A 27972-nucleotide genomic window follows, 5' to 3' on the forward strand; every position below is an offset into this window, starting at 1 on the left:
GCGCTATTTCATGCAATTCTACTCAGTTAGCCATGTGGCAGAAAGACATTTTTGCAGTTTAAAATAAGATTTTCTGCAATTGTACCTATTTTGCCATTTGGTGAAGAGAGATCTTTGCGGGTTTTAAAGCTAATTTACTGCAATTCTACACATTTTGACATGACTTATGCCATGTTAATGATATCTGAGTGAGAGTGACTAACAAAATCAATATGGGCCCCCTGGAGGTCATGGCACGTGCCATGTGTGTCCAGTCGTTATTCGGCCATGATTATTAGAAGTTTAGATAACTGGCTAGACTAACAATCAAAAAATTGTTCGCTGACATGGCTAAATGAGTGACTCTCAGTGATGACAAGGCAGCGGAGCCCCCCTAGCGGCAGGCGGTCCTAAACGACCGTTATGTCGCTTATGCCTGGAGCCGGCCCTGCTGCCTTGTTGACAAAATGACCAAGAGGCACAGATTACTGTTTGATTTGAGAATGGCGCTCCTGCTCCTCCCTCCCCGCTTTCGAACGATGACGTAACGGGCCATTGCCCAGTGCCCCGCGACTCAGCATAATCGAATACGCCAACCCGGAAGTGAATTTACCTCGATCCTCGGAAGAAGACATTTGAGTGAGAAATAAGTCTCGCAGAAACGTGAACCCGCTTGGGTTGAAGCCGAAGGGCGCCTAAATTGTATTATTATTAATTTTGTTTTATCAAAATGTCTAAACTACAGCTGTTGAATGTGTTTATCACCGAGCGGCTAACAACAGCAGCAGTGGAGATATTTGGTTCGGCGGAAAAGACGTTAGCAGTGTACCAGGAGCGGCTAACAACAGCGGCAGTTGAGATATTTGTTGTGGTGGAAAAGACGATAGCAGAGGTTCAGGGAGAGAACGACCGTCTACGGGGGCTTCTTTTAGATCATTTAGGAGCAGGTTTGTAGCGATCAAAAAGCATGTTACTTATTTAACGTAAGGTTATTCAACATTTTGTTTGCTGAATCACACTAGCTAGTGGGCTAGCCCAATGACCTAACGTTTTGGAACGTTCAGACAGCATATTTCTATGGAGACCAAACATGCCTCGGTGACGTAGAATAAGGAATCACGTCGGCTCTATTCGTTACATTTTATCTGCACTGTTCGATAACGTTTGGAAAATAACGTGGCCCAGCTGTCGTATCAGATTGTGTTACTATATGTGAGATATATATATATATATATATATATATATATATATATATTAGCCAATATTTTGTCGATAATGATAAAGGGCCCCGTGTAGCTCAGTTGGTAGAGCATGGCGCTTGCAACGCCAGGGTTGTGGGTTTGATTCCCACGGGGGGCCAGTATGAAAAAAATATATATATGTATACACTCACTAACTGTTAAGTCGCTCTGGATAAGAGCGTCTGCTAAATGACTAAAATGTAAATGATAATGTAAAATCTCACCCTAAAGTTACATCGCCGCTTTAATTGCCGTACAGGACCGTCAGTGGTCACCAACCTCAAGATCACTTTAAACATGAATTTAAACAACGTAAGCCTGTGCAACATGAACCAATTGTAATGGATCATTTGTTTTATTACTTGTGAGGCACAGCTAAATGAGCATAATAATTTGCTTATTTTTTTTACTGGACTGATGGCCTACTTCTGATGGTCAGTCTGAGGGGAGGGAGGGAGCACCGCCCCCCTTCCCTCCGCTCAGAAAAGGGGACACAGTCTTAATAATAATAATAATAATAATAATATGCCATTTAGCAGACGCTTTTATCCAAAGTGACTTAGTCATGCGTGCATACATTTTTGTGTATGGGTGGTCCCGGGGATCGAACCCACTACCCTGGCGTTACAAGCGCCGTGCTCTACCAGCTGATGAAGTCGCACTGCATTATTTCTGCCTAATACACCAATTAATGTTACTCGGATGACCAGAGAAAGGGAAATATTCCTCGATATTAAAAAAGACACAAGCCGCTAATAATAACAACCCAAGCTGATCGGAACACGTTGCTGTACTCGTTTATTGTAGCTGCAGTGCTGGTTGTAGCGTGTGGAAGTAAGGAGAACATGCATTTTATGGCTTATAAAGGGGTTGAACAAAGTGTTAACAGTGCTGAATAACAACTTAAACATGAACTTACTGATAAAAACAGCAGCTCTTTGCTGTATTCGTTGTTTTCGTTGGTCCTCTGTAGCTCAGCTGGTAGAGCACGGCGCTTGTAACGCCAAGGTAGTGGGTTCGATCCCCGGGACCACCCATACACAAACAAATGTATGCATTTGACTTTTGCAAACTTTTTTTTGTTTGTATGCATGACTGTAAGTCGCTTTGGATAAAAGCGTCTGCTAAATGGCTTATTATTATTATTATTATTATTATTATTATTATTTAGTCATTGCTGTGTATTCAAGGCTTCTTTTTCCAGTTAATGGCTTGAGGAAACTGTGCAGACACTATCTATCTGATTGGCCTGCGGTAGGCCTATAGGTGCACTTGATTTGCTCTCTGGGCCTGCCGGGTAGGCGGAGTTCTATCTTCAGACACATGAAATGGTTCAAAATGGGAACACTTTGGCTTCCCGGCGCCAGGGGCTGCTGAATCAAGTGCACCCTACTGACAACAGCTCAAAACAAATACAAAAAAATAGGAACGCAAGGCTTTATCGTTACAGAAATGTTTGGCGATCGACTAGGAATGCTTTGGAGATCGACCAGTCGATCGCGGTCGACCGGATGGTGACCACTGGTGTACGTGAACAGAACCATTGGACGCGTCTCAATCCACTGAATCTGCAGTGGATGGGGGGCTGCTCTAGAGCGGTATTTGTGAAACAAGGATGGATCTTTCTAGCGGTTTCCTAATGAAAACGTTGGTAAAGTTCCCCATTCTGATGGAGAAGTGGCCCAATTCTGAAATGCTTAGACGAGGGATGAGACAAGTTTAAAATGTCTCTTAATGTTTAAACTGCCATATTTATTTATTTTTACGTAAAAAAAATGAGGTGAATTTACAGTTCAGGTGTGGTTCTGCGTATGACCGCTAGGGGGCAATGCAGTTCAAACTACCGCAGTCCTGGCTACATACCTACAGGTCGTTACTAGTTATCACAGCCACAAAGTCATATTTTTTTTTTTTTTCATACTGGCCCCCCGTGGGAATCGAACCCACAACCCTGGCATTGCAAACACCATGCTCTACCAACTGAGCTACATCCCTGCTGGCCATTCCCTCCCCTACCCTGGACGACGCTGGGCCAATTGTGCGCCGCCCCATGGGTCTCCCGGTCACGGCCAGCTATGACAGAGCCTGGATTCGAACCAGGATCTCTAGTGGCACAGCTAGCACTGCGATGCAGCGCCTTAGACCACTGCGCCACTCGGGAGAACCCCGCCTATTTATACAATTTATCTTCTTTAAAATGTGATTTTAAACCGAACCACACTGATAACATTATGCCTAAATTAAGACTAAAAATATCATCATTGTTTTCATTAATTGTTATGAGTGGAAACCATACCAGACAGCTCTCACCTTACTGCTGTCCCCCACCCACTAAGCAACGATGGTATTAATGCTGTTTTAGGTTCTCTGTTGTATGCTTCTCCTCCATGTTCTCAGTTGTCAGTACGTACTTCATGTCCCACTTCTTATCAACGTGACGGCTCGTTGCAGTGATGTATGACAGCGTGTTTATAGACGTCCAACAATCTGTTGTTAACGCCACGTGTGGTGTTTGAGAGCTCGCTCTTTGTACTTGCAGAGCAATCATTGTACAATTTCTCCAACAGGGCCGTCACGTTTTTTTCGACATGGCATCTTGTAGTTTGGTTCTAGATATGTCATTAGGGTGTTGAAGCCGACATCCTCTACCATTGACAACGGCTGCATATCAACTGAAATTATTTCTGTAAACAGCGCTGTGATTCTCATACTCTGTCCCTTATCGCACCTCAGCCAGCAGGGTTGGTTGGGTCGTCCCTTTCAGCATTGCACCTGTACCTGTCGCTCAATTCCACTTCTCAAAGTTAGCATTTCATAATTTTCTCATTTAACTTCTCAAAGTAGCCTATTGCCATACAGGACTTCGCTGCTGTTGCTTCCCTGTCTCACTCGCTCCCATTTTTCCAACCGTTAACGATGATGACCTGCAGAGCGCTTTATATCTGTGGCGAATAATTAGAAAGATGCATATCTCCTCCTACTGATTTTACAGCATAGTTGCACCAGGTATTTGTTTAAAAAATATATATGTTATGATGATGATCGGGGCCTGTTAGTGGTAGCTCGCTAACGTTAGCCAGGCTAGGAGTTAGGGTTAAGTTTAGGAGTTGGGTTAAAGGGTTACGTTTAGGCGACGGGTTAGCTAAAAGGGTTAGCTAAAAGGGTTAGGGGAAGGGTTAGCTAAAAGGGTTAGGGGAAGGGTTAGCTGAAAGGGTTAGGGGAAGGGTTAGCTGAAAGGGTTAGGGGAAGGGTTAGCTAAAAGGGTTAGGGTTAGCTAAAAGGGTTAGGGGAAGGGTTAGCTGAAAGGGTTAGGGGAAGGGTTAGCTAAAAGGGTTAGGGGAAGGGTTAGCTAAGTAGTTGCAAAGTAGCCAAAAAGTAGTAAGTAGTTAAAGTTGCTAAAATTGTCTATGATGAGATTCGAACTCGCAACCTTTGGGTTGCTAGACGTTTGCGTTATACACACACCCATCCAACCTGACCAACCACCCTCCTTCCGTTATTGCCTTAAGTAACCATCAGTCTTATGTAACCATACCAAACATAACATATCATACTGAATGGATGTCTTGGATTTACATACAGAATAATATGAAATGCTCTGAGACCAGGTTGCTGATGAAACTCAACTCCGTTCTCTTATATCGAGGCGGAGTTGAGTTTTGATAACTGGTCGTGGGATTTGCTAGCAACAACATTGAGTCACCATCAGTCGCTTCTTGTAAAAAATGTCAATTCTGAAAACGCTTACTTGTACCTATGTTTGTCCTGTACAACTGCGGTCCTTCCACGGGGTGCTGAAATTCGTACTTTTGATAAAAACGTTTAGCGAATACAACCATCGACTTTTTCCTAATTTGTGTTGCTCATACTACATAAGATTAGTTTCAATTAGGTCAGCTATCTGGGATATTTGGGACATCCCTACCCCATTGAAGTTGAAATTTAAGATGGTTAGGGTAGGGACATCCCAAGGATCCCGGGTAGCACTGTCCGATTCAATTGGCACATTCACGATGAGTTGAGCAACACAAATAAGGAAAAAGTTGGTTGTATTCGCTAAAAGGACTGCAGTTGTACAGGACAAACATTAGGTACAGGCAGGGGTTGGAACCAAAATAATTTTCCAATCGTTTCCTTCTGAACAGAACCACTATTTTATTTCTTTAGTTCCACTGTTCCTACCAGCAAAATAATGTTCTGAACCGGTTAAAACAAAAAAAATGTACTGATTTATATTGTTCCTTTCTGTTCCTTTTTTAACCTGTGACATGAAGTTTTTTTTTTTTTTTTTTTTTTTTTTACAGCTAACAAGCTTGAGTGTGCGGAGCGGCACCAGAATTAAAAACGTCTTATATTTTTGTAGTTAATAAATCCATTGTGAAACGTGATAACTAGGCCTATAGCAGGGTTCTTCAATTCCGGTCCTGGAGGGCCGAAACAACACTTCTGTTTTTTATTTCTACCTGGTAGTTAATTGCACTCACCTGGTGTCCCAGGTCTGAATTAGCCCCAGATTAGAAGGAGAGGATGAAAAACAGAGGTGTTTCGGCCCTCCAGGACCGGAATTGAAGAACCCTGGCCTATAGTATCCTTAACTAGCATTGAAAAAGTTAATCCATTCTTCTCTAGCTAATAAAAAAAAATCACTCTCCCTATCTTGTTAATCACGCTTGTAACGTCAGTACAGTAACCTATGCTTCGGAGGGGAGAGGGGCAGGTAGCCTAAACACACAATGGTTTTCAGCTTGCAGGCAGACACTGCAATACGTTTCAGTGACAGTGAGGGCTTTGCATAGGTGCTTTGTGGGACTAGAAAAAAATGCCTTGAACGCTATTAACCGGTTCCCATGCTTTTAAAATAACAGTTCTGTTCCAGAACAGTATGGATCACTTTCGTTCCAGATTCCATTTCTGTTCCTTACCTGTTTTCAGTTCTGTTCTCTGAGCCACTTCTGACCCCTGGGCAGGGTGGGAAATTAACATTTAGGCCCACCAGGCACTGTGGCAGGTACATAGATTGTATTTTTTTTGTTGACCAGCCAAAATATTTTTCCCCACCATAATCAACACCAAAAATGACAGAATGGATGAGCATGCTTTCTAATGTCTCTAAGACAAAAAAAGTATTACTAGTAAGAAGTAATAGGGTATATTGCTTAATTTAATATACTTTTTGTGGGGCCTGCGACTTTTTACCAATGTATGTTAAATGAAATAATTTAGATACAATGGTAAAAACAGAAATAGTTCTATAACTGAACATCAAGAATCAACAAGGTGCCTACCTTGCCACAAAATGCCGAGTGATACGTAGGATTGGGCGGAGTGATACGTAGGATTGGGCGGAGTGATACGTAGGATTGGGCGGAGTGATACGTAGGCTTGGGCGGTGTGATACGTAGGCTTGGGCGGAGTGATACGTAGGCTTGGGCGGAGTGATACGTAGGCTTGGGCGGAGTGATACGTAGGCTTGGGCGGAGTGATACGTAGGCTTGGGCGGAGTGATACGTAGGCTTGGGCGGAGTGATACGTAGGATTGGGCGGAGTGATACGTAGGCTTGGGCGGAGTGATACGTAGGCTTGGGCGGAGTGATACGTAGGCTTGGGCGGAGTGATACGTAGGCTTGGGCGGAGTGATACGTAGGCTTGGGCGGAGTGATACGTAGGCTTGGGCGGAGTGATACGTAGGCTTGGGCGGTATACTGGATATACTATATTCCCGGGTATTTGGGGAAAAAGCCATGGGATGGTTTTTCAATACCGGCAAAACTATTTCTTTTGAAGTTTTTCAATAGATTTGAATATTTGTAGCTACTTTCTAAGAAAATACCTGCAGTCAACTTGTGCAACACGTTAGGAGATGAAACGGATGGCGTTCTTCATTTCACCGGTCACATTATTTTACATTATGAAGCTTACCGTAGTTCCCCAGAACAGTTGGGCCGGTCACGTGTTTGTTTGTAAATAGCACAACGGGAGAAGGCGAGCTGGTGATTCCATAGTGTTTTATTTCTAATCGGTTAGTCTCTGTGTGGCGCACATGAGGTGGTGAAGTTATACTTGTATGCAATTAACTACTAAATGTTTGCCACCAGATATCTTTTATAATGGCTTTCTGCCAGAAGTCAAAGAGCATTGGATGAGTTATCTGTACAGTTGCCATTTTTTTCCCGTGCTTCCTGCTAGCGTTTTTTCCCCTCCTCTGTTCTTCTCCCATCTGCTCCATGTACACATGCTGCTCATCCTTCAGACAAGCATGCATCACAACTTTTTTTCGTTTCCACAATTTCTCTCATTCAGAGATGGTTTGGGATGAGTCGGACCGCAGAGAGAATGAAAAGCAGCCAACAAGTGCTCAGCATATGTGGGAACTCCTTCAAGTCTGTTTGAAAAGCATTCCAGGTGAAGCTGGTTGAGAGAATGCCAAGAGTGTGCAAAGCTGTCATCAAAGCAAAGGGTGGCTATTTTGAAGAATCTCAAATATAAAATATGTTTTGATTTTGTTTAACACTTTTTTGGTTACAACATGATTCCATATGTGTTATTTCATAGTTTTGATGACATCACTATTATTCTCTAATGTAAAAATATTGAAAAACTCTTGAATGAGTAAGTGTGTCCAAACTTTTGACTGCTACTGTATATGAACATGATTATTTATTTATTTGTACAAGTTTTTAGATAATTGACATTAAGGCATGAAAAATGTCAATTTGTATTTAAATTTTTTTTGCAATCTATCATAAAACAGTTTGACAACCCTGTTTGTAAGCTTTTAAATCATATCAAACTCAACTGTTTATCTTTTTCAGTGATGAAGACATGGAAGTCTCATGGTAGGGTGGGGTATGCAAAATGGGTCAACTTTGAGCACCTTCATCTCTTGAATGTTTTGGCATTCAGGTCCAAAAAGTCACATTCTGACCACTTCTTGCATGGGCAAACATGTATGGAAGGTTTCGTTCAAATCAAAAGGGGTGCAATCAGAAAGTGATTGAAATCATATGGAATGACCCAAAAGTAGATGAGGATGGCTTCATTTTTCTGAATATTATAACATGGATTAATTCTAAACATTAGTTATTACCACAACCATATTTTAATGTAGGAGATCTAAAGTGTATGAAATTATAAAAATTAAAAATCCATAAAATGTTTGTGTTTAATTGGTGTTAAAGAAGCCTTGCCCACCAGCTGGCTTGCTCTGTCAAGATGTCTGGTTTCACAGCGCCTCAGAATGGGACACGAGCGGTGAAAACAGCCGGCGATTTTAATTGGCTGATCTCTGTCCATCACCAGCATAACAATTAGCATAACAATTAGAACCTCCCCGTACATTGTGGGCTTCAAAGCGCCAGCAGTGCAAGTGATCTAAACAAGGATGTGAATTTAGAAAATCTGAAACTACGCATCTTAGAAATAGCTTTATATGCCTGAACTCAGGGATTCCCAAAAATAATATGGTCAATGTTGATACATTTGATTTTGATTAGCGATTTCTGTAATTTTTTAAAAGTCCCATCTAATACAAGTGTAGCAGGCGCTCCCGCCTCCATTTTAACCACAGCCCTTTCAAGTCCCACGTTTGTGGCACAGTGTTAACAGGCTCTATGCGGCCTGGGGACGAGGTTAGTGTTACAGGGATACTGCGAGATTCTGCCATTTTCTACTTCCCCAGAGTCAGATGAACTCGTGGATACCATTTGTATGTCTCTGCTTGCAGTATGAAGGAAGTTGGCGGTAGTTTTGCGAGCTAATGCTAACTAGCGTTAGCGCAATTACTGGAATTCTACAGGTGACTGGAAGTCTACAAATGCTACTGTACCTGTAGACTTTCAGCCATTGCGCTAACGCTAGTTGGTTAACATAGTATCCCTTTGATTACCCTGAAGTAGTTAAAGGACAATTCTACCACTTTTCAACCTCATTTTAATTATCTCCAGCACCATACATATCAGTGTCTATTATGTGAAAATGGCGTGCTAATAAATTGTGGTTAAAAATATGAGTTTCTAAAACAAATTATACCCTATAATATCATCGAGTATGATTTAAACGTTTTTTTTATTTTTTTATGTTGATTTAGCCAGTGGTAGGCATTTTGGCTTACTCTCATTCATACAAAGAGTTATGGGATATTAGAATCGTCTTGTCCTAACCTGGATATCTTCAACTTAGACCTGAATGCAGGTTGTTAGGAACTTCCTCTGATGTCATATTGTAAATATGAAGTACGAAGCAGCAAAATGGGGCTACTAAATCACCTGCTGCAGTTATGTTGCATTAGTTCAGCACAGCATAGACAATTCTGAATAGACTTCAATGTAAAATGTTTCTTGAGTGCTAGCTACTTATTTCCTCTCCTCTCTCTCCAGACCCCCAGCAGCTAACTCTCCCTGAAGAGGTGGTTCCCCCTAAGCAGCAGGAGTGGAGCCCCAGGCCGGGGCAGGAGGACCCAGAGCCCACACAGATTACAGAGGAACAGGAGGAACTCAGGACCAGTCAGGAGGAAGAGCAGCTTCAAAGACTTAGGTCTGCTACCACAGAGGTTGTACAGTTGATATTTATTCCTCCCTGTGTGGAAAGTGACTGTGACCAGGACAGCAAGACAGACTCTCTACCCACCAACACAACTGAACAGACCCAATCAGCATCGGATGACGAGGACTACAGAGTATCAGAACTAACCAGTCACTCTCAACCCCTCTCTGCAGTAAATCCAGACAGTTCTGCAGCTCTGAGTGAAATCATTGTAAGTATTGATGAAGACGAGAGTGAAGAACTACCGTCAGGTTCAAAGAGAACACGGGGAAAGAAAGGACAAACCTCTCAAGTCTGCACTGAGGCCAAGACAACCAGTGAGCTGAAAGCACCACTAAAGTCTCACGCAAGCAGGAGACCATACAAGTGTCATTTCTGTCCTAAAAGCTTCATCTCATCAATCAGTCTTAAACTACACCATAAAGTTCATAAAGGTACGAAGGAGAGACTACAGCAGTTTCTTGTGTGCTGTAAATCCTTTCATTGCACAGCTTCTTTAAAAGATCATCAGCAAATTCACACAGGTGAGAAATCACTTAAGTGCCAAGAATGTGACAAATCCTTCAGATGCAAGTACTACTTCAACAAGCATATGAGGACTACTCACCCAGGTGCAACGACACACAGCTGTCCTGTGTACAGTGAATGCATTAGGAGATTGTGCAGTCTAAAGGTACACCAGAGACTTCATGGTGAGAAACCCAATCAGTCTTCTGTGTACAGTACAGACTTTAACACCTTACCCAATTATAAAGTACATCAGAGCACTCACACAGGAGAGAAACCATTTAAGTGTCCTGTGTGTATTAAAAGCTTTACTAGTTCAAGTCTTTTAAAAATACACCAGATATATCACACAGGGGAGAAATCACATAAGTGCAAAGAATGTGACAAATGCTTCTACCGAAATGGAAATCTGGTCCTCCATATGAGGATTCACACAGGGGAGAAACGATATAAGTGTTCTGTGTGTGAAAAATGCTTTATATCATCTTCTGCTCTAAAAAAACATTGTGAAATTGAAGAGAAACCCTGTCATCATGAAGTTTGTGGCAAAAGCGTCATGTGGAAGGGAAGCTTGACAGAACACCTGAATATGCACACAGGGGAGAAATCGTCTAAGTGCCTTGTATATGAAAAAGGCTTCACATCATCAAGTGTTCTAAAACGCCGCCAGCCGGATCACTGTGGAGGGAATCCAGAAGAAAAACTATCAAAGAGAGAGTCACACCTCTGCAGCGATTGTGGCAAAAGCTTCCGAACTATCAGTTACCTGAGAGTGCATATGAGGACTCACAGAGAGCGAGAGCTGCATAAATGTTCTGTATGTGGAAAGTGCTTCACATCATCTGCTTATTTCAAACTCCACCAGCGAATCCACACCGGAGAGAAACAACATCAGTGCAACGTTTGCAGCAAAAGCTTCACTCTGAGTGGACACCTTACAGAACATATGAGGACTCACACAGAGAGAGAACTGATTAAGTGTCTTGTATGTGGAAAAGGCTTTACATCTTCTAGTGTTCTAAAATGCCACCAGCAGAATCACTGTGGAGAGAAGCCAGAAAAAAAGCAATCTGAGGAAACGTCGTATCTCTGCAGCGATTGTGGCAAAAGCTTCCGAACTATGAGTTACCTGAGAGTGCATATGAGGACTCACAGAGAGAGAGAGCTGCATAAATGTCCTGTATGTGGAAAAGGCTTCACGTGGGCCTCCTCGCTAAAAATCCATCAGCGGATTCACACAGGAGAGAAACCTTATCAGTGCACTGTTTGTAGCAAAAGCTTCACTTGGAAGGGAACCCTGATAGAGCACATGAAGAATCACACAGGGGATAAATCACATCAGTGCCACGTCTGCAGCAAAAGGTTTGTTTATAGCAGAAGCCTGTCTCGTCATATGATGACTCACACAGGGGAGAAACCATTTAAGTGTCCTGTATGTGGAATATGCTGTACAACATCAAGTCTTCTAAAATGCCACCAGCGAATTCACACCGGTGTGAAACCATACCTGTGTAACATTTGTAGCAAACAATTCACTTGGAAGGGAGGTCTGACACAACATATGAAAAGTCACACAGGTGAGAGACCATATAAGTGCCCTGTGTGTGAAAAAGGCTTTATAACATCGGGTGATCTGACACGCCACACGCGAGTTCACACGGGAGAGAAACCGTTTCGCTGCAATGATTGTAACAAATGCTTTAGTCAGATCAGTTCCCTTAAATCACACATGAAGAATATTCACTAGAGAGAGAACACGTCACAGTATAAAATGTGTCTGTCCTAAGGATGAAAAGGCTTATTCTAACTGATACCTGTAAGAGAACATACCATGGTTGAGAAAATGGTGATCGAATGACTGGACTTGTAGAACATTGCATATAACCTACACGGAGCGTACAAAACATTAAGAACACCTTCCTAATATTGAGTTGCACCCCGTTTTGCCCTCAGAACCACCTCAGTTCGTCGGGGCATGGACTCTACAAGGTGTCAAACGTTCCACAGGGACGCTGGCCCATGTTGACTACAATGCTTCCCACGTTGACTACAATGCTTCCCACAGTTGACAAGTTGGCTGAATGTCAGACCATTCTTGATACACACCGGAAACTGTTGAGTATGGAAAAACCCAGCAGCGTTGCAGTTCTTGAGACAAACAGATGCGCCTGGCACCTACTACCATACCCCGTTCAAAGGCACTTAAATATTTTGTCTTGCCCATTCACCCACTTGAATGGCACACACACACAATCCATGTCTCAATTGTCTCGAGGCTTAAAAATCCTTCTTGAACCTGTCTCCTCCCCGATTTGAAGTGGATTTGAAGACGCACTATGCAGAAATAGCTCTGCCATTTCCTGGTTGCAAAAATTCTTATAGTTCGCCTAATTTCAGTTAATGTGACAAAATAAGCAAGAATTGTGTAGAGAATCATTTAACTGTCTTTTCCATAACCCTAAATATTGTATTTTCAGCTGTTTGAAGCTGGTGTACGAAACTTAAGGGAAGCATAGAAATAGTGCACATAGAACAGATCTACCCGCTTCTTAGACTTGCTTTCAATGAGAATAACACATTTCTATGTGAATTTGGTCCGGTCGCCCAACAAGTTACATATTGCAGCTTTAACAAGTGACATCAAGGGATCATAGCTTTCACTTGGTCAGTCTGTTGTGGAAAGAGCAGGTGTTCCTAATGTTTTGTACATTCAGTGTATGTTGCTTATTTTTAAGAGCGCAGTATGTGAATTGGTAAGCATTCGGAGACCTTACTGATAGAATGAAACAGGATATTTGAACAACTTAGTTATTGTTAAAGGACAATGCTCATTGTTCACAAAATGTCTGCCTAAAATGATTGTATTATCTTTTTTCTTTCTTTCTGTTTAACATGGCTATCAGAGTAAGACCGCAGGCTCTGTATTCATCAACCTCTCACAGTGAATTTCCACCGGAGACTCCACACCAGTGTATATGTTAATAGTAGCTTTAGTGTTATTTTTTTCCCATCAGGAATGTGACACTAAAGAGTCGGGGCAAGCAGAATCAACAACCTTTGTTTTGTGAGAAGGTGTTTACTGTTAATCCATGTTCACAGTGATCTGGCCATAACCCCAAGTCAGGTCAGGTCCACTGACATCACGGTCTGAAGGGAGTTATTATCCAGGTCTATGGTCTCTACATGCCCAGGAGCGAGGACTCGTTAACACAAAGGGAGTTATTATCCAGGTCTATGGTCTCTACATGGCCAGGAGCGAGGACTCGTTAACACAAAGGGAGTTATTATCCAGGTCTATGGTCTCTACATGCCCAGGAGCGAGGACTCGTTAACACAAAGGGAGTTATTATCCAGGTCTATGGTCTCTACATGCCCAGGAGCGAGGACTCGTTAACACGAAGGGAGTTATTATCCAGGTCTATGGTCTCTACATGCCCAGGAGCGAGGACTCGTTAACACAAAGGGAGTTATTATCCAGGTCTATGGTCTCTACATGCCCAGGAGCGAGGACTCGTTAACACGAAGGGAGTTATTATCCAGGTCTATGGTCTCTACATGCCCAGGAGCGAGGACTCGTTAACACAAAGGGAGTTATTATCCAGGTCTATGGTCTCTACATGCCCAGCAGCGAGGACTCGTTAACACAAAGGGAGTTATTATCCAGGTCTATGGTCTCTACATGCCCAGGAGCGAGGACTCGTTAACACAAAGGGAGTTATTATCCAGGTCTATGGTCTCTACATGCCCAGCAGCGAGGACTCGTTAACACAAAGGGAGTTATTATCCAGGTCTATGGTCTCTACATGCCCAGGAGCGAGGACTCGTTAACACGAAGGAGTTATTATCCAGGTCTATGGTCTCTACATGCCCAGGAGCGAGGACTCGTTAACACAAAGGGAGTTATTATCCAGGTCTATGGTCTCTACATGCCCAGCAGCGAGGACTCGTTAACACAAAGGGAGTTATTATCCAGGTCTATGGTCTCTACATGCCCAGCAGCGAGGACTCGTTAACACAAAGGGAGTTATTATCCAGGTCTATGGTCTCTACATGCCCAGGAGCGAGGACTCGTTAACACAAAGGGAGTTATTATCCAGGTCTATGGTCTCTACATGCCCAGGAGCGAGGACTCGTTAACACAAAGGGAGTTATTATCCAGGTCTATGGTCTCTACATGCCCAGGAGCGAGGACTCGTTAACACGAAGGGAGTTATTATCCAGGTCTATGGTCTCTACATGCCCAGGAGCGAGGACTCGTTAACACAAAGGAGTTATTATCCAGGTCTATGGTCTCTACATGCCCAGCAGCGAGGACTCGTTAACACAAAGGGAGTTATTATCCAGGTCTATGGTCTCTACATGCCCAGGAGCGAGGACTCGTTAACACAAAGGGAGTTATTATCCAGGTCTATGGTCTCTACATGCCCAGGAGCGAGGACTCGTTAACACGAAGGGAGTTATTATCCAGGTCTATGGTCTCTACATGCCCAGGAGCGAGGACTCGTTAACACAAAGGGAGTTATTATCCAGGTCTATGGTCTCTACATGCCCAGGAGCGAGGACTCGTTAACACGAAGGGAGTTATTATCCAGGTCTATGGTCTCTACATGCCCAGGAGCGAGGACTCGTTAACACAAAGGGAGTTATTATCCAGGTCTATGGTCTCTACATGCCCAGGAGCGAGGACTCGTTAACACAAAGGGAGTTATTATCCAGGTCTATGGTCTCTACATGCCCAGGAGCGAGGACTCGTTAACACGAAGGGAGTTATTATCCAGGTCTATGGTCTCTACATGCCCAGGAGCGAGGACTCGTTAACACGAAGGAGTTATTATCCAGGTCTATGGTCTCTACATGCCCAGCAGCGAGGACTCGTTAACACAAAGGGAGTTATTATCCAGGTCTATGGTCTCTACATGCCCAGGAGCGAGGACTCGTTAACACGAAGGGAGTTATTATCCAGGTCTATGGTCTCTACATGCCCAGGAGCGAGGACTCGTTAACACAAAGGGAGTTATTATCCAGGTCTATGGTCTCTACATGCCCAGGAGCGAGGACTCGTTAACACGAAGGGAGTTATTATCCAGGTCTATGGTCTCTACATGCCCAGGAGCGAGGACTCGTTAACACGAAGGGAGTTATTATCCAGGTCTATGGTCTCTACATGCCCAGGAGCGAGGACTCGTTAACACAAAGGGAGTTATTATCCAGGTCTATGGTCTCTACATGCCCAGGAGCGAGGACTCGTTAACACAAAGGGAGTTATTATCCAGGTCTATGGTCTCTACATGCCCAGGAGCGAGGACTCGTTAACACAAAGGGAGTTATTATCCAGGTCTATGGTTTCTCCACCTTTGTTGAAGTAGATAAAGTAGTTCTATGAAGGTAGAGATGTACGGTCTCCCGAACCCATTCTTTCTCTCTCTTTGCTTTTTAAAATATGATTAATGGAACTGTCTACGGCTCACATTCATGGAGCACTGGTTAAAAACTCTTAACATGTGTATTCTAGCAGCTGATTTAGCTAATGTCGTTTTTTTTTTTTTTTTTAAGTGTGCCTCTAGGGCATTTCAGACTGTTCGGGGACTTTCTTGTGAATGGTTTCATTTATTGTTTAGTTTAATGTTGTACTAGTTCATTCGTTTTTAGTATTGTTCATTAGTATTGTATTATATTCATTAGTTTGTCTATATTGTATTTTGATGTCCATTGACTCCCTGTCAAAATAAAGGTTAAATAAAATGATTTGGAGGGATGGGGTTTGGGGTTTGCAGCCAGAATAGGGTGAGGTGGGAGAGTTTTTTTTGTAACTTAGATTGTTAGGGCACATTGTAATGACACATTTGATCACAATAAGGAAGTACACAGCGAGTCCAACTGAGAATGATGACGGCGATTTCATCCTAAATTTTAGCGTTACGGCTGCTACGTCATGACGCATTCACATGCGGAATTATGAAACTCTTAACATTTTCGACTTGCTGACTGGTTGAACGCGGCATGTGTATAACTACAACCTGTTAACAGGTCGGCCATTTCATTGCATTAGTTTTAGCAGACGCACCTCTGGAAATAGTGTTTTAGCTTGAATTTCAATGGGTCACCAATGAGGGGGTTCGATTAATCTCGACCGGGTGACCATGTATTTTGCGTAATACATATAGGTTACTGACCACCATGGGAGCTTAATACATATAGGTTACTGACCACCATGGGAGCTTAATACATATAGGTTACTGACCACCATGGGGGTTTAATACATACAGGTTACTGACCACCATGGGAGCTTAATACATATAGGTTACTGACCACCATGGGAGCTTAATACATATAGGTTACTGACCACCATGGGGGTTTAATACATATAGGTTACTGACCACCATGGGAGGTTAATACATATAGGTTACTGACCACCATGGGGGTTTAATACATATAGGTTACTGACCACCATGGGAGCTTAATACATATAGGTTACTGACCACCATGGGAGCTTAATACATATAGGTTACTGACCACCATGGGGGTTTAATACATACAGGTTACTGACCACCATGGGAGCTTAATACATACAGGTTACTGACCACCATGGGAGCTTAATACATATAGGTTACTGACCACCATGGGGGTTTAATACATATAGGTTACTGACCACCATGGGAGGTTAATACATATAGGTTACTGACCACCATGGGGGTTTAATACATATAGGTTACTGACCACCATGGGAGCTTAATACATATAGGTTACTGACCACCATGGGGGTTTAATACATACAGGTTACTGACCACCATGGGAGCTTAATACATATAGGTTACTGACCACCATGGGAGCTTAATACATATAGGTTACTGACCACCATGGGGGTTTAATACATATAGGTTACTGACCACCATGGGAGGTTAATACATATAGGTTACTGACCACCATGGGGGTTTAATACATATAGGTTACTGACCACCATGGGAGCTTAATACATATAGGTTACTGACCACCATGGGAGCTTAATACATATAGGTTACTGACCACCATGGGGGTTTAATACATACAGGTTACTGACCACCATGGGGGTTTAATACATATAGGTTACTGACCACCATGGGAGCTTAATACATATAGGTTACTGACCACCATGGGAGCGTAATACATATAGGTTACTGACCACCATGGGAGCTTAATACATATAGGTTACTGACCACCATGGGGGTTTAATATATACAGGTTACTGACCACCATGGGGGTTTAATACATACAGGTTACTGACCACCATGGGAGCTTAATACATATAGGTTACTGACCACCATGGGAGCTTAATACATATAGGTTACTGACCACCATGGGAGCTTAATACATATAGGTTACTGACCACCATGGGAGCTTAATACATATAGGTTACTGACCACCATGGGAGTTTAATACATATAGGTTACTGACCACCATGGGGGTTTAATATATACAGGTTACTGACCACGATGGGAGCTTAATACATATAGGTTACTGACCACCATGGGAGCTTAATACATATAGGTTACTGACCACCATGGGGGTTTAATACATATAGGTTACTGACCACCATGGGAGCTTAATACATATAGGTTACTGACCACCATGGGAGCTTAATACATATAGGTTACTGACCACCATGGGTGTTTAATACATATAGGTTACTGACCACCATGGGAGCTTAATACATATAGGTTACTGACCACCATGGGAGCTTAATACATATAGGTTACTGACCACCATGGGGGTTTAATATATACAGGTTACTGACCACCATGGGGGTTTAATACATATAGGTTACTGACCACCATGGGAGCTTAATACATATAGGTTACTGACCACCATGGGGGTTTAATACATATAGGTTACTGACCACCATGGGAGCTTAATACATATAGGTTACTGACCACCATGGGAGCTTAATACATATAGGTTACTGACCACCATGGGGGTTTAATACATATAGGTTACTGACCACCATGGGAGCTTAATACATATAGGTTACTGACCACCATGGGAGCTTAATACATATAGGTTACTGACCACCATGGGAGCTTAATACATTTAGGTTACTGACCACCATGGGAGCTTAATACATATAGGTTACTGACCACCATGGGGTTTAATACATATAGGTTACTGACCACCATGGGGGTTTAATACATATAGGTTACTGACCACCATGGAGCTTAATACATATAGGTTACTGACCACCATGGGGGTTTAATACATTTAGGTTACTGACCACCATGGGGGTTTAATACATATAGGTTACTGACCACCATGGGAGCTTAATACATATAGGTTACTGACCACCATGGGAGCTTAATACATATAGGTTACTGACCACCATGGGGGTTTAATACATACAGGTTACTGACCACCATGGGGGTTTAATACATACAGGTTACTGACCACCATGGGAGCTTAATACATATAGGTTACTGACCACCATGGGAGCTTAATACATATAGGTTACTGACCACCATGGGGGTTTAATACATACAGGTTACTGACCACCATGGGGGTTTAATACATATAGGTTACTGACCACCATGGGAGCTTAATACATATAGGTTACTGACCACCATGGGAGCGTAATACATATAGGTTACTGACCACCATGGGAGCTTAATACATATAGGTTACTGACCACCATGGGGGTTTAATATATACAGGTTACTGACCACCATGGGGGTTTAATACATACAGGTTACTGACCACCATGGGAGCTTAATACATATAGGTTACTGACCACCATGGGAGCTTAATACATATAGGTTACTGACCACCATGGGAGCTTAATACATATAGGTTACTGACCACCATGGGAGCTTAATACATATAGGTTACTGACCACCATGGGAGTTTAATACATATAGGTTACTGACCACCATGGGGGTTTAATATATACAGGTTACTGACCACCATGGGAGCTTAATACATATAGGTTACTGACCACCATGGGAGCTTAATACATATAGGTTACTGACCACCATGGGGGTTTAATACATATAGGTTACTGACCACCATGGGAGCTTAATACATATAGGTTACTGACCACCATGGGAGCTTAATACATATAGGTTACTGACCACCATGGGTGTTTAATACATATAGGTTACTGACCACCATGGGAGCTTAATACATATAGGTTACTGACCACCATGGGAGCTTAATACATATAGGTTACTGACCACCATGGGGGTTTAATATATACAGGTTACTGACCACCATGGGGGTTTTAATACATATAGGTTACTGACCACCATGGGAGCTTAATACATATAGGTTACTGACCACCATGGGGGTTTAATACATATAGGTTACTGACCACCATGGGAGCTTAATACATATAGGTTACTGACCACCATGGGAGCTTAATACATATAGGTTACTGACCACCATGGGGGTTTAATACATATAGGTTACTGACCACCATGGGAGCTTAATACATATAGGTTACTGACCACCATGGGAGCTTAATACATATAGGTTACTGACCACCATGGGAGCTTAATACATTTAGGTTACTGACCACCATGGGAGCTTAATACATATAGGTTACTGACCACAATGGGGGTTTAATACATATAGGTTACTGACCACCATGGGAGCTTAATACATATAGGTTACTGACCACCATGGGAGCTTAATACATATAGGTTACTGACCACCATGGGGGTTTAATACATACAGGTTACTGACCACCATGGGGGTTTAATACATACAGGTTACTGACCACCATGGGAGCTTAATACATATAGGTTACTGACCACCATGGGAGCTTAATACATATAGGTTACTGACCACCATGGGAGCTTAATACATATAGGTTACTGACCACCATGGGAGCTTAATACATATAGGTTACTGACCACCATGGGGGTTTAATACATACAGGTTACTGACCACCATGGGGGTTTAATACATATAGGTTACTGACCACCATGGGAGCTTAATATATATAGGTTACTGACCACCATGGGAGCTTAATACATATAGGTTACTGACCACCATGGGAGCTTAATACATATAGGTTACTGACCACCATGGGAGCTTAATACATATAGGTTACTGACCACCATGGGGGTTTAATACATACAGGTTACTGACCACCATGGGAGCTTAATACATACAGGTTACTGACCACCATGGGAGCTTAATACATATAGGTTACTGACCACCATGGGGGTTTAATACATATAGGTTACTGACCACCATGGGAGGTTAATACATATAGGTTACTGACCACCATGGGGGTTTAATACATATAGGTTACTGACCACCATGGGAGCTTAATACATATAGGTTACTGACCACCATGGGGGTTTAATACATACAGGTTACTGACCACCATGGGAGCTTAATACATATAGGTTACTGACCACCATGGGAGCTTAATACATATAGGTTACTGACCACCATGGGGGTTTAATACATATAGGTTACTGACCACCATGGGAGGTTAATACATATAGGTTACTGACCACCATGGGGGTTTAATACATATAGGTTACTGACCACCATGGGAGCTTAATACATATAGGTTACTGACCACCATGGGAGCTTAATACATATAGGTTACTGACCACCATGGGGGTTTAATACATACAGGTTACTGACCACCATGGGGGTTTAATACATATAGGTTACTGACCACCATGGGAGCTTAATACATATAGGTTACTGACCACCATGGGAGCGTAATACATATAGGTTACTGACCACCATGGGAGCTTAATACATATAGGTTACTGACCACCATGGGGGTTTAATATATACAGGTTACTGACCACCATGGGGGTTTAATACATACAGGTTACTGACCACCATGGGAGCTTAATACATATAGGTTACTGACCACCATGGGAGCTTAATACATATAGGTTACTGACCACCATGGGAGCTTAATACATATAGGTTACTGACCACCATGGGAGCTTAATACATATAGGTTACTGACCACCATGGGAGTTTAATACATATAGGTTACTGACCACCATGGGGGTTTAATATATACAGGTTACTGACCACGATGGGAGCTTAATACATATAGGTTACTGACCACCATGGGAGCTTAATACATATAGGTTACTGACCACCATGGGGGTTTAATACATATAGGTTACTGACCACCATGGGAGCTTAATACATATAGGTTACTGACCACCATGGGAGCTTAATACATATAGGTTACTGACCACCATGGGTGTTTAATACATATAGGTTACTGACCACCATGGGAGCTTAATACATATAGGTTACTGACCACCATGGGAGCTTAATACATATAGGTTACTGACCACCATGGGGGTTTAATATATACAGGTTACTGACCACCATGGGGGGTTTAATACATATAGGTTACTGACCACCATGGGAGCTTAATACATATAGGTTACTGACCACCATGGGGGTTTAATACATATAGGTTACTGACCACCATGGGAGCTTAATACATATAGGTTACTGACCACCATGGGAGCTTAATACATATAGGTTACTGACCACCATGGGGGTTTAATACATATAGGTTACTGACCACCATGGGAGCTTAATACATATAGGTTACTGACCACCATGGGAGCTTAATACATATAGGTTACTGACCACCATGGGAGCTTAATACATTTAGGTTACTGACCACCATGGGAGCTTAATACATATAGGTTACTGACCACCATGGGGGTTTAATACATATAGGTTACTGACCACCATGGGGGTTTAATACATATAGGTTACTGACCACCATGGGAGCTTAATACATATAGGTTACTGACCACCATGGGGGTTTAATACATTTAGGTTACTGACCACCATGGGGGTTTAATACATATAGGTTACTGACCACCATGGGAGCTTAATACATATAGGTTACTGACCACCATGGGAGCTTAATACATATAGGTTACTGACCACCATGGGGTTTAATACATACAGAGTTACTGACCACCATGGGGGTTTAATACATACAGGTTACTGACCACCATGGGAGCTTAATACATATAGGTTACTGACCACCATGGGAGCTTAATACATATAGGTTACTGACCACCATGGGGGTTTAATACATACAGGTTACTGACCACCATGGGGGTTTAATACATATAGGTTACTGACCACCATGGGAGCTTAATACATATAGGTTACTGACCACCATGGGAGCGTAATACATATAGGTTACTGACCACCATGGGAGCTTAATACATATAGGTTACTGACCACCATGGGGGGTTTAATATATACAGGTTACTGACCACCATGGGGGTTTAATACATACAGGTTACTGACCACCATGGGAGCTTAATACATATAGGTTACTGACCACCATGGGAGCTTAATACATATAGGTTACTGACCACCATGGGAGCTTAATACATATGGGTTACTGACCACCATGGGAGCTTAATACATATAGGTTACTGACCACCATGGGAGTTTAATACATATAGGTTACTGACCACCATGGGGGTTTAATATATACAGGTTACTGACCACCATGGGAGCTTAATACATATAGGTTACTGACCACCATGGGAGCTTAATACATATAGGTTACTGACCACCATGGGGGTTTAATACATATAGGTTACTGACCACCATGGGAGCTTAATACATATAGGTTACTGACCACCATGGGAGCTTAATACATATAGGTTACTGACCACCATGGGTGTTTAATACATATAGGTTACTGACCACCATGGGAGCTTAATACATATAGGTTACTGACCACCATGGGAGCTTAATACATATAGGTTACTGACCACCATGGGGGTTTAATATATACAGGTTACTGACCACCATGGGGGTTTAATACATATAGGTTACTGACCACCATGGGAGCTTAATACATATAGGTTACTGACCACCATGGGGGTTTAATACATATAGGTTACTGACCACCATGGGAGCTTAATACATATAGGTTACTGACCACCATGGGAGCTTAATACATATAGGTTACTGACCACCATGGGGGTTTAATACATATAGGTTACTGACCACCATGGGAGCTTAATACATATAGGTTACTGACCACCATGGGAGCTTAATACATATAGGTTACTGACCACCATGGGAGCTTAATACATTTAGGTTACTGACCACCATGGGAGCTTAATACATATAGGTTACTGACCACCATGGGGGTTTAATACATATAGGTTACTGACCACCATGGGAGCTTAATACATATAGGTTACTGACCACCATGGGAGCTTAATACATATAGGTTACTGACCACCATGGGGGTTTAATACATACAGGTTACTGACCACCATGGGGGTTTAATACATACAGGTTACTGACCACCATGGGAGCTTAATACATATAGGTTACTGACCACCATGGGAGCTTAATACATATAGGTTACTGACCACCATGGGAGCTTAATACATATAGGTTACTGACCACCATGGGAGCTTAATACATATAGGTTACTGACCACCATGGGGGTTTAATACATACAGGTTACTGACCACCATGGGGGTTTAATACATATAGGTTACTGACCACCATGGGAGCTTAATATATATAGGTTACTGACCACCATGGGAGCTTAATACATATAGGTTACTGACCACCATGGGAGCTTAATACATATAGGTTACTGACCACCATGGGGGTTTAATACATACAGGTTACTGACCACCATGGGAGCTTAATACATATAGGTTACTGACCACCATGGGGGTTTAATACATATAGGTTACTGACCACCATGGGAGCTTAATACATATAGGTTACTGACCACCATGGGAGCTTAATACATACAGGTTACTGACCACCATGGGAGCTTAATACATACAGGTTACTGACCACCATGGGAGCTTAATACATATAGGTTACTGACCACCATGGGGGTTTAATACATATAGGTTACTGACCACCATGGGAGCTTAATACATATAGGTTACTGACCACCATGGGGGTTTAATACATATAGGTTACTGACCACCATGGGAGCTTAATACATATAGGTTACTGACCACCATGGGAGCTTAATACATTTAGGTTACTGACCACCATGGGAGCTTAATACATATAGGTTACTGACCACCATGGGAGCTTAATACATTTAGGTTACTGACCACCATGGGAGCTTAATACATATAGGTTACTGACCACCATGGGGGTTTAATACATATAGGTTACTGACCACCATGGGGGTTTAATACATATAGGTTACTGACCACCATGGGAGCTTAATACATATAGGTTACTGACCACCATGGGGGTTTAATACATACATTGCCTTTGGAAAGTATTCAGACCCCTTGACTTTTTCCACGTTTTGTTACGTTAATGCCTTATTCTAAAATGGATTAAACCACTAGGAATTAACGCCTAAACTGTTAACCTTTTGGAGTCATTTCGGTTTTAACCCTGTAACCACACGGAACTAATGCGTCAAAAATAGACATTCATCCATGAGTCCAAGGGCAGTGGGCCGGATTCAAACACACGCCGACTCTGACAGATGTGTCCCGGGGTAAGCGGCTGTAACCGCTGGACCACACAGGCACTGAGGTAACCAATAATTTATTCTGCCTATTGCTTGCCTTCAACATATAATAAAATAATTGATCTAAAAAAACATTTTCCCTAACGAAAAATACATCTATCCCCTACAAATACAGTGCATTCGGAAAGTATTCAGACCCCTTGACTTTTTCCACATTTTGTTACATTACGGCCTTATTCAAAAATGGATTACATTTTTTATTTTTTCTTCGCATAGCAAAGGGTCTGAATACTTATGTAAATAAGGTATTTCTGTTTTTTTTATAAAAACCTGTTTTCGCTTTGTCATTATGGGGTATTGTGTGTAGATTGATGAGTAAAATGTTTTATTTACTCCATTTTAGAATAAGGCTGTAACGTAACAAAATGTGGAAAAAGCCAAGGGGTTTAAATACTTTCCGAAGGCACTGTATAGGCCACTGACCACCATGGGGTTTTAATACATGTTATACAGAGCATCACACGCAGTAAAGAAACCTGTTAATATACTAGTAGGACCCAAGCCTAAGGAGTCATAACTTGTTGTTGTATCGGACAGGACAAAGGGTTGAAGGTTAACAGATAAATATGAATACATACTGTATGTAAATCATACTTAATGATAACTCCTACAAACTCATTTTTATTGATTTATTTTACCTTTATTTAACTAAAGCAAGTCAGTTAAGAACAATTCTTATTTAACAACGGACGGCCTACACCGGCCAAACCCGGACGACGCTGGGCCGATTGTGTGCCGCCCTACGGCACAATCACGTCCGGTTGTGATACAGATTTAAGTGCCTTTGAACAGGGTATGGTAGTATTTGTATTTTTGTATTTATTCGTGTATTATTAGGGATTTATTAGGATCACCAATTCTGCTGGCTTCTCTGGGGGAGTGTCCTGCTCTCTATCACACCTCAACTTTCTCACCTCCTCCTTCAGTGCTGTTAGCTGGTCTGTGTTCCTCTCCCTCCTCCTTCAGTGCTGTTAGCTGATCTGTGTTCCTCTCCCTCCTCCTTCAGTGCTGTTAGCTGATCTGTGTTCCTCTCCCTCCTCCTTCAGTGCTGTTAGCTGGTCTGTGTTCCTCTGCCTCCTCCTTCAGTCCTGTTAGCTGGTCTGTGTTCCTCTCCCTCCTCCTTCAGTGCTGTTAGCTGGTCTGTGTGCCTCTCCCTCGTCCTTCAGTGCTATTAGCTGGTCTGTGTTCCTCTGCCTCCTCCTTCAGTGCTGTTAGCTGGTCTGTGTTCCTCTCTCTCCTCCTTCAGTCCTGTTAGCTGGTCTGTGTTCCTCTCCCTCCTCCTTCAGTGCTGTTAGCTGGTCTGTGTTCCTCTCCCTCCTCCTTCAGTGCTGTTAGCTGGTCTGTGTTCCTCTCTCTCCTCCTTCAGTGCTGTTAGCTGGTCTGTGTGTCCCTCTCCCTCCTCCTTCGGTGCTGTTAGCTGGTCTGTGTGTCCCTCTCCCTCCTCCTTCGGTGCTGTTTGCTGGTCTGTGTTCCTCTCCCTCCTCCTTCAGTGCTGTTAGCTGGTCTGTGTGTCCCTCTCCCTCCTCCTTCAGTGCTGTTAGCTGGTCTGTGTCCCTCTCCCTCCTCCTTCAGTGCTGTTAGCTGGTCTGTGTGTCCCTCTCCCTCCTCCTTCAGTGCTGTTAGCTGGTCTGTGTGTCCCTCTCCCTCCTCCTTCAGTTCTGTTAGCTGGTCTGTGTTCCTCCCTCCTCCTTCAGTGCTGTTAGCTGGTCTGTGTTCCTCTCTCTCCTCCTTCAGTCCTGTTAGCTGGTCTGTGTTCCTCTCCCTCCTCCTTCAGTGCTGTTAGCTGGTCTGTGTTCCTCTCCCTCCTCCTTCAGTGCTGTTAGCTGGTCTGTGTTCCTCTCTCTCCTCCTTCAGTGCTGTTAGCTGGTCTGTGTGTCCCTCTCCCTCCTCCTTCGGTGCTGTTAGCTGGTCTGTGTGTCCCTCTCCCTCCTCCTTCGGTGCTGTTTGCTGGTCTGTGTTCCTCTCCCTCCTCCTTCAGTGCTGTTAGCTGGTCTGTGTGTCCCTCTCCCTCCTCCTTCGGTGCTGTTAGCTGGTCTGTGTGCCTCTCCCTCCTCCTTCAGGTCTGTTAGCTGGTCTGTGTTCCTCTCCCTCCTCCTTCAGGTCTGTTAGCTGGTCTGTGTTCCTCTCTCTCCTCCTTCAGTGCTGTTAGCTGGTCTGTGTTCCTCTTCCTCCTCCTTCAGGTCTGTTAGCTGGTCTGTGTTCCTCTCCCTCCTCCTTCAGTGCTGTTAGCTGGTCTGTGTGTTCCTCTCTCTCCTCCCTCAGTGCTGTTAGCTGGTCTGTGTTCCTCTCCCTCCTCCTTCAATGCTGTTAGCTGGTCTGTGTTTCTCTCCCTCCTCCTTCAGGTCTGTTAGCTGGTCTGTGTTCCTCTCCCTCCTCCTTCAGTGCTATTAGCTGGTCTGTGTTCCTCTCCCTCCTCCTTCAGGTCTGTTAGCTGGTCTGTTTTCCTCTCCCTCCTCCTTCAGTGCTATTAGCTGGTCTGTGTTCCTCTCCCTCCTCCTTCAGGTCTGTTAGCTGGTCTGTGTTCCTCTCCCTCCTCCTTCAGGTCTGTTAGCTGGTCTGTGTTCCTCTCCCTCCTCCTTCAGTGCTGTTAGCTGGTCTGTGTGTTCCTCTCTCTCCTCCCTCAGTGCTTTTAGCTGGTCTGTGTTCCTCTCCCTCCTCCTTCAGGTCTGTTAGCTGGTCTGTGTTCCTCTCCCTCCTCCTTCAGGTCTGTTAGCTGGTCTGTGTTCCTCTCCCTCCTCCTTCAGTGCTGTTAGCTGGTCTGTGTGTTCCTCTCTCTCCTCCCTCAGTGCTGTTAGCTGGTCTGTGTTCCTCTCTCTCCTCCTTCAGGTCTGTTAGCTGGTCTGTGTTCCTCTCCCTCCTCCTTCAGGTCTGTTAGCTGGTCTGTGTTCCTCTCCCTCCTCCTTCAGTGCTGTTAGCTGGTCTGTGTTCCTCTCCCTCCTCCTTCAGGTCTGTTAGCTGGTCTGTGTTCCTCTCCCTCCTCCTTCAGTGCTGTTAGCTGGTCTGTGTTCCTCTGCCTCCTCCTTCAGTGCTGTTAGCTGGGCTGTGTGCCTCTCCCTCCTCCTTAAGTTCTCTCATCTCAGTCCGGAATGCAGCCAGCTCTCTCAGACAGCCGTCTATCACCATCTTCAGCCCTCTGGGTACTGTAGGGGGGGGTATTTGTGTTTGTATTTATTC

The 27972-nt window shown here is 43.2% G+C and overlaps 1 protein-coding gene across 1 annotated transcript; it reads left to right on the forward strand.

The window, feature by feature from the left end:
- The first annotated feature begins 587 nt into the window (after positions 1–587).
- LOC121579102 (zinc finger protein 271) lies at positions 588–12232 on the forward strand. Its single transcript, XM_041893400.2, has 2 exons — positions 588–926; positions 9596–12232. Exons 1-2 carry the CDS (start codon positions 710–712, stop codon positions 12013–12015), a joined length of 2637 nt encoding a protein of 878 aa, XP_041749334.2. The 5' UTR covers positions 588–709; the 3' UTR covers positions 12016–12232.
- Positions 12233–27972: the final 15740 nt, after the last annotated feature.

This window comes from Coregonus clupeaformis, chromosome 13 (assembly GCF_020615455.1).
Source record: "Coregonus clupeaformis isolate EN_2021a chromosome 13, ASM2061545v1, whole genome shotgun sequence".
In the NCBI taxonomy this organism is placed as follows: Eukaryota; Metazoa; Chordata; class Actinopteri; order Salmoniformes; family Salmonidae; genus Coregonus; species Coregonus clupeaformis.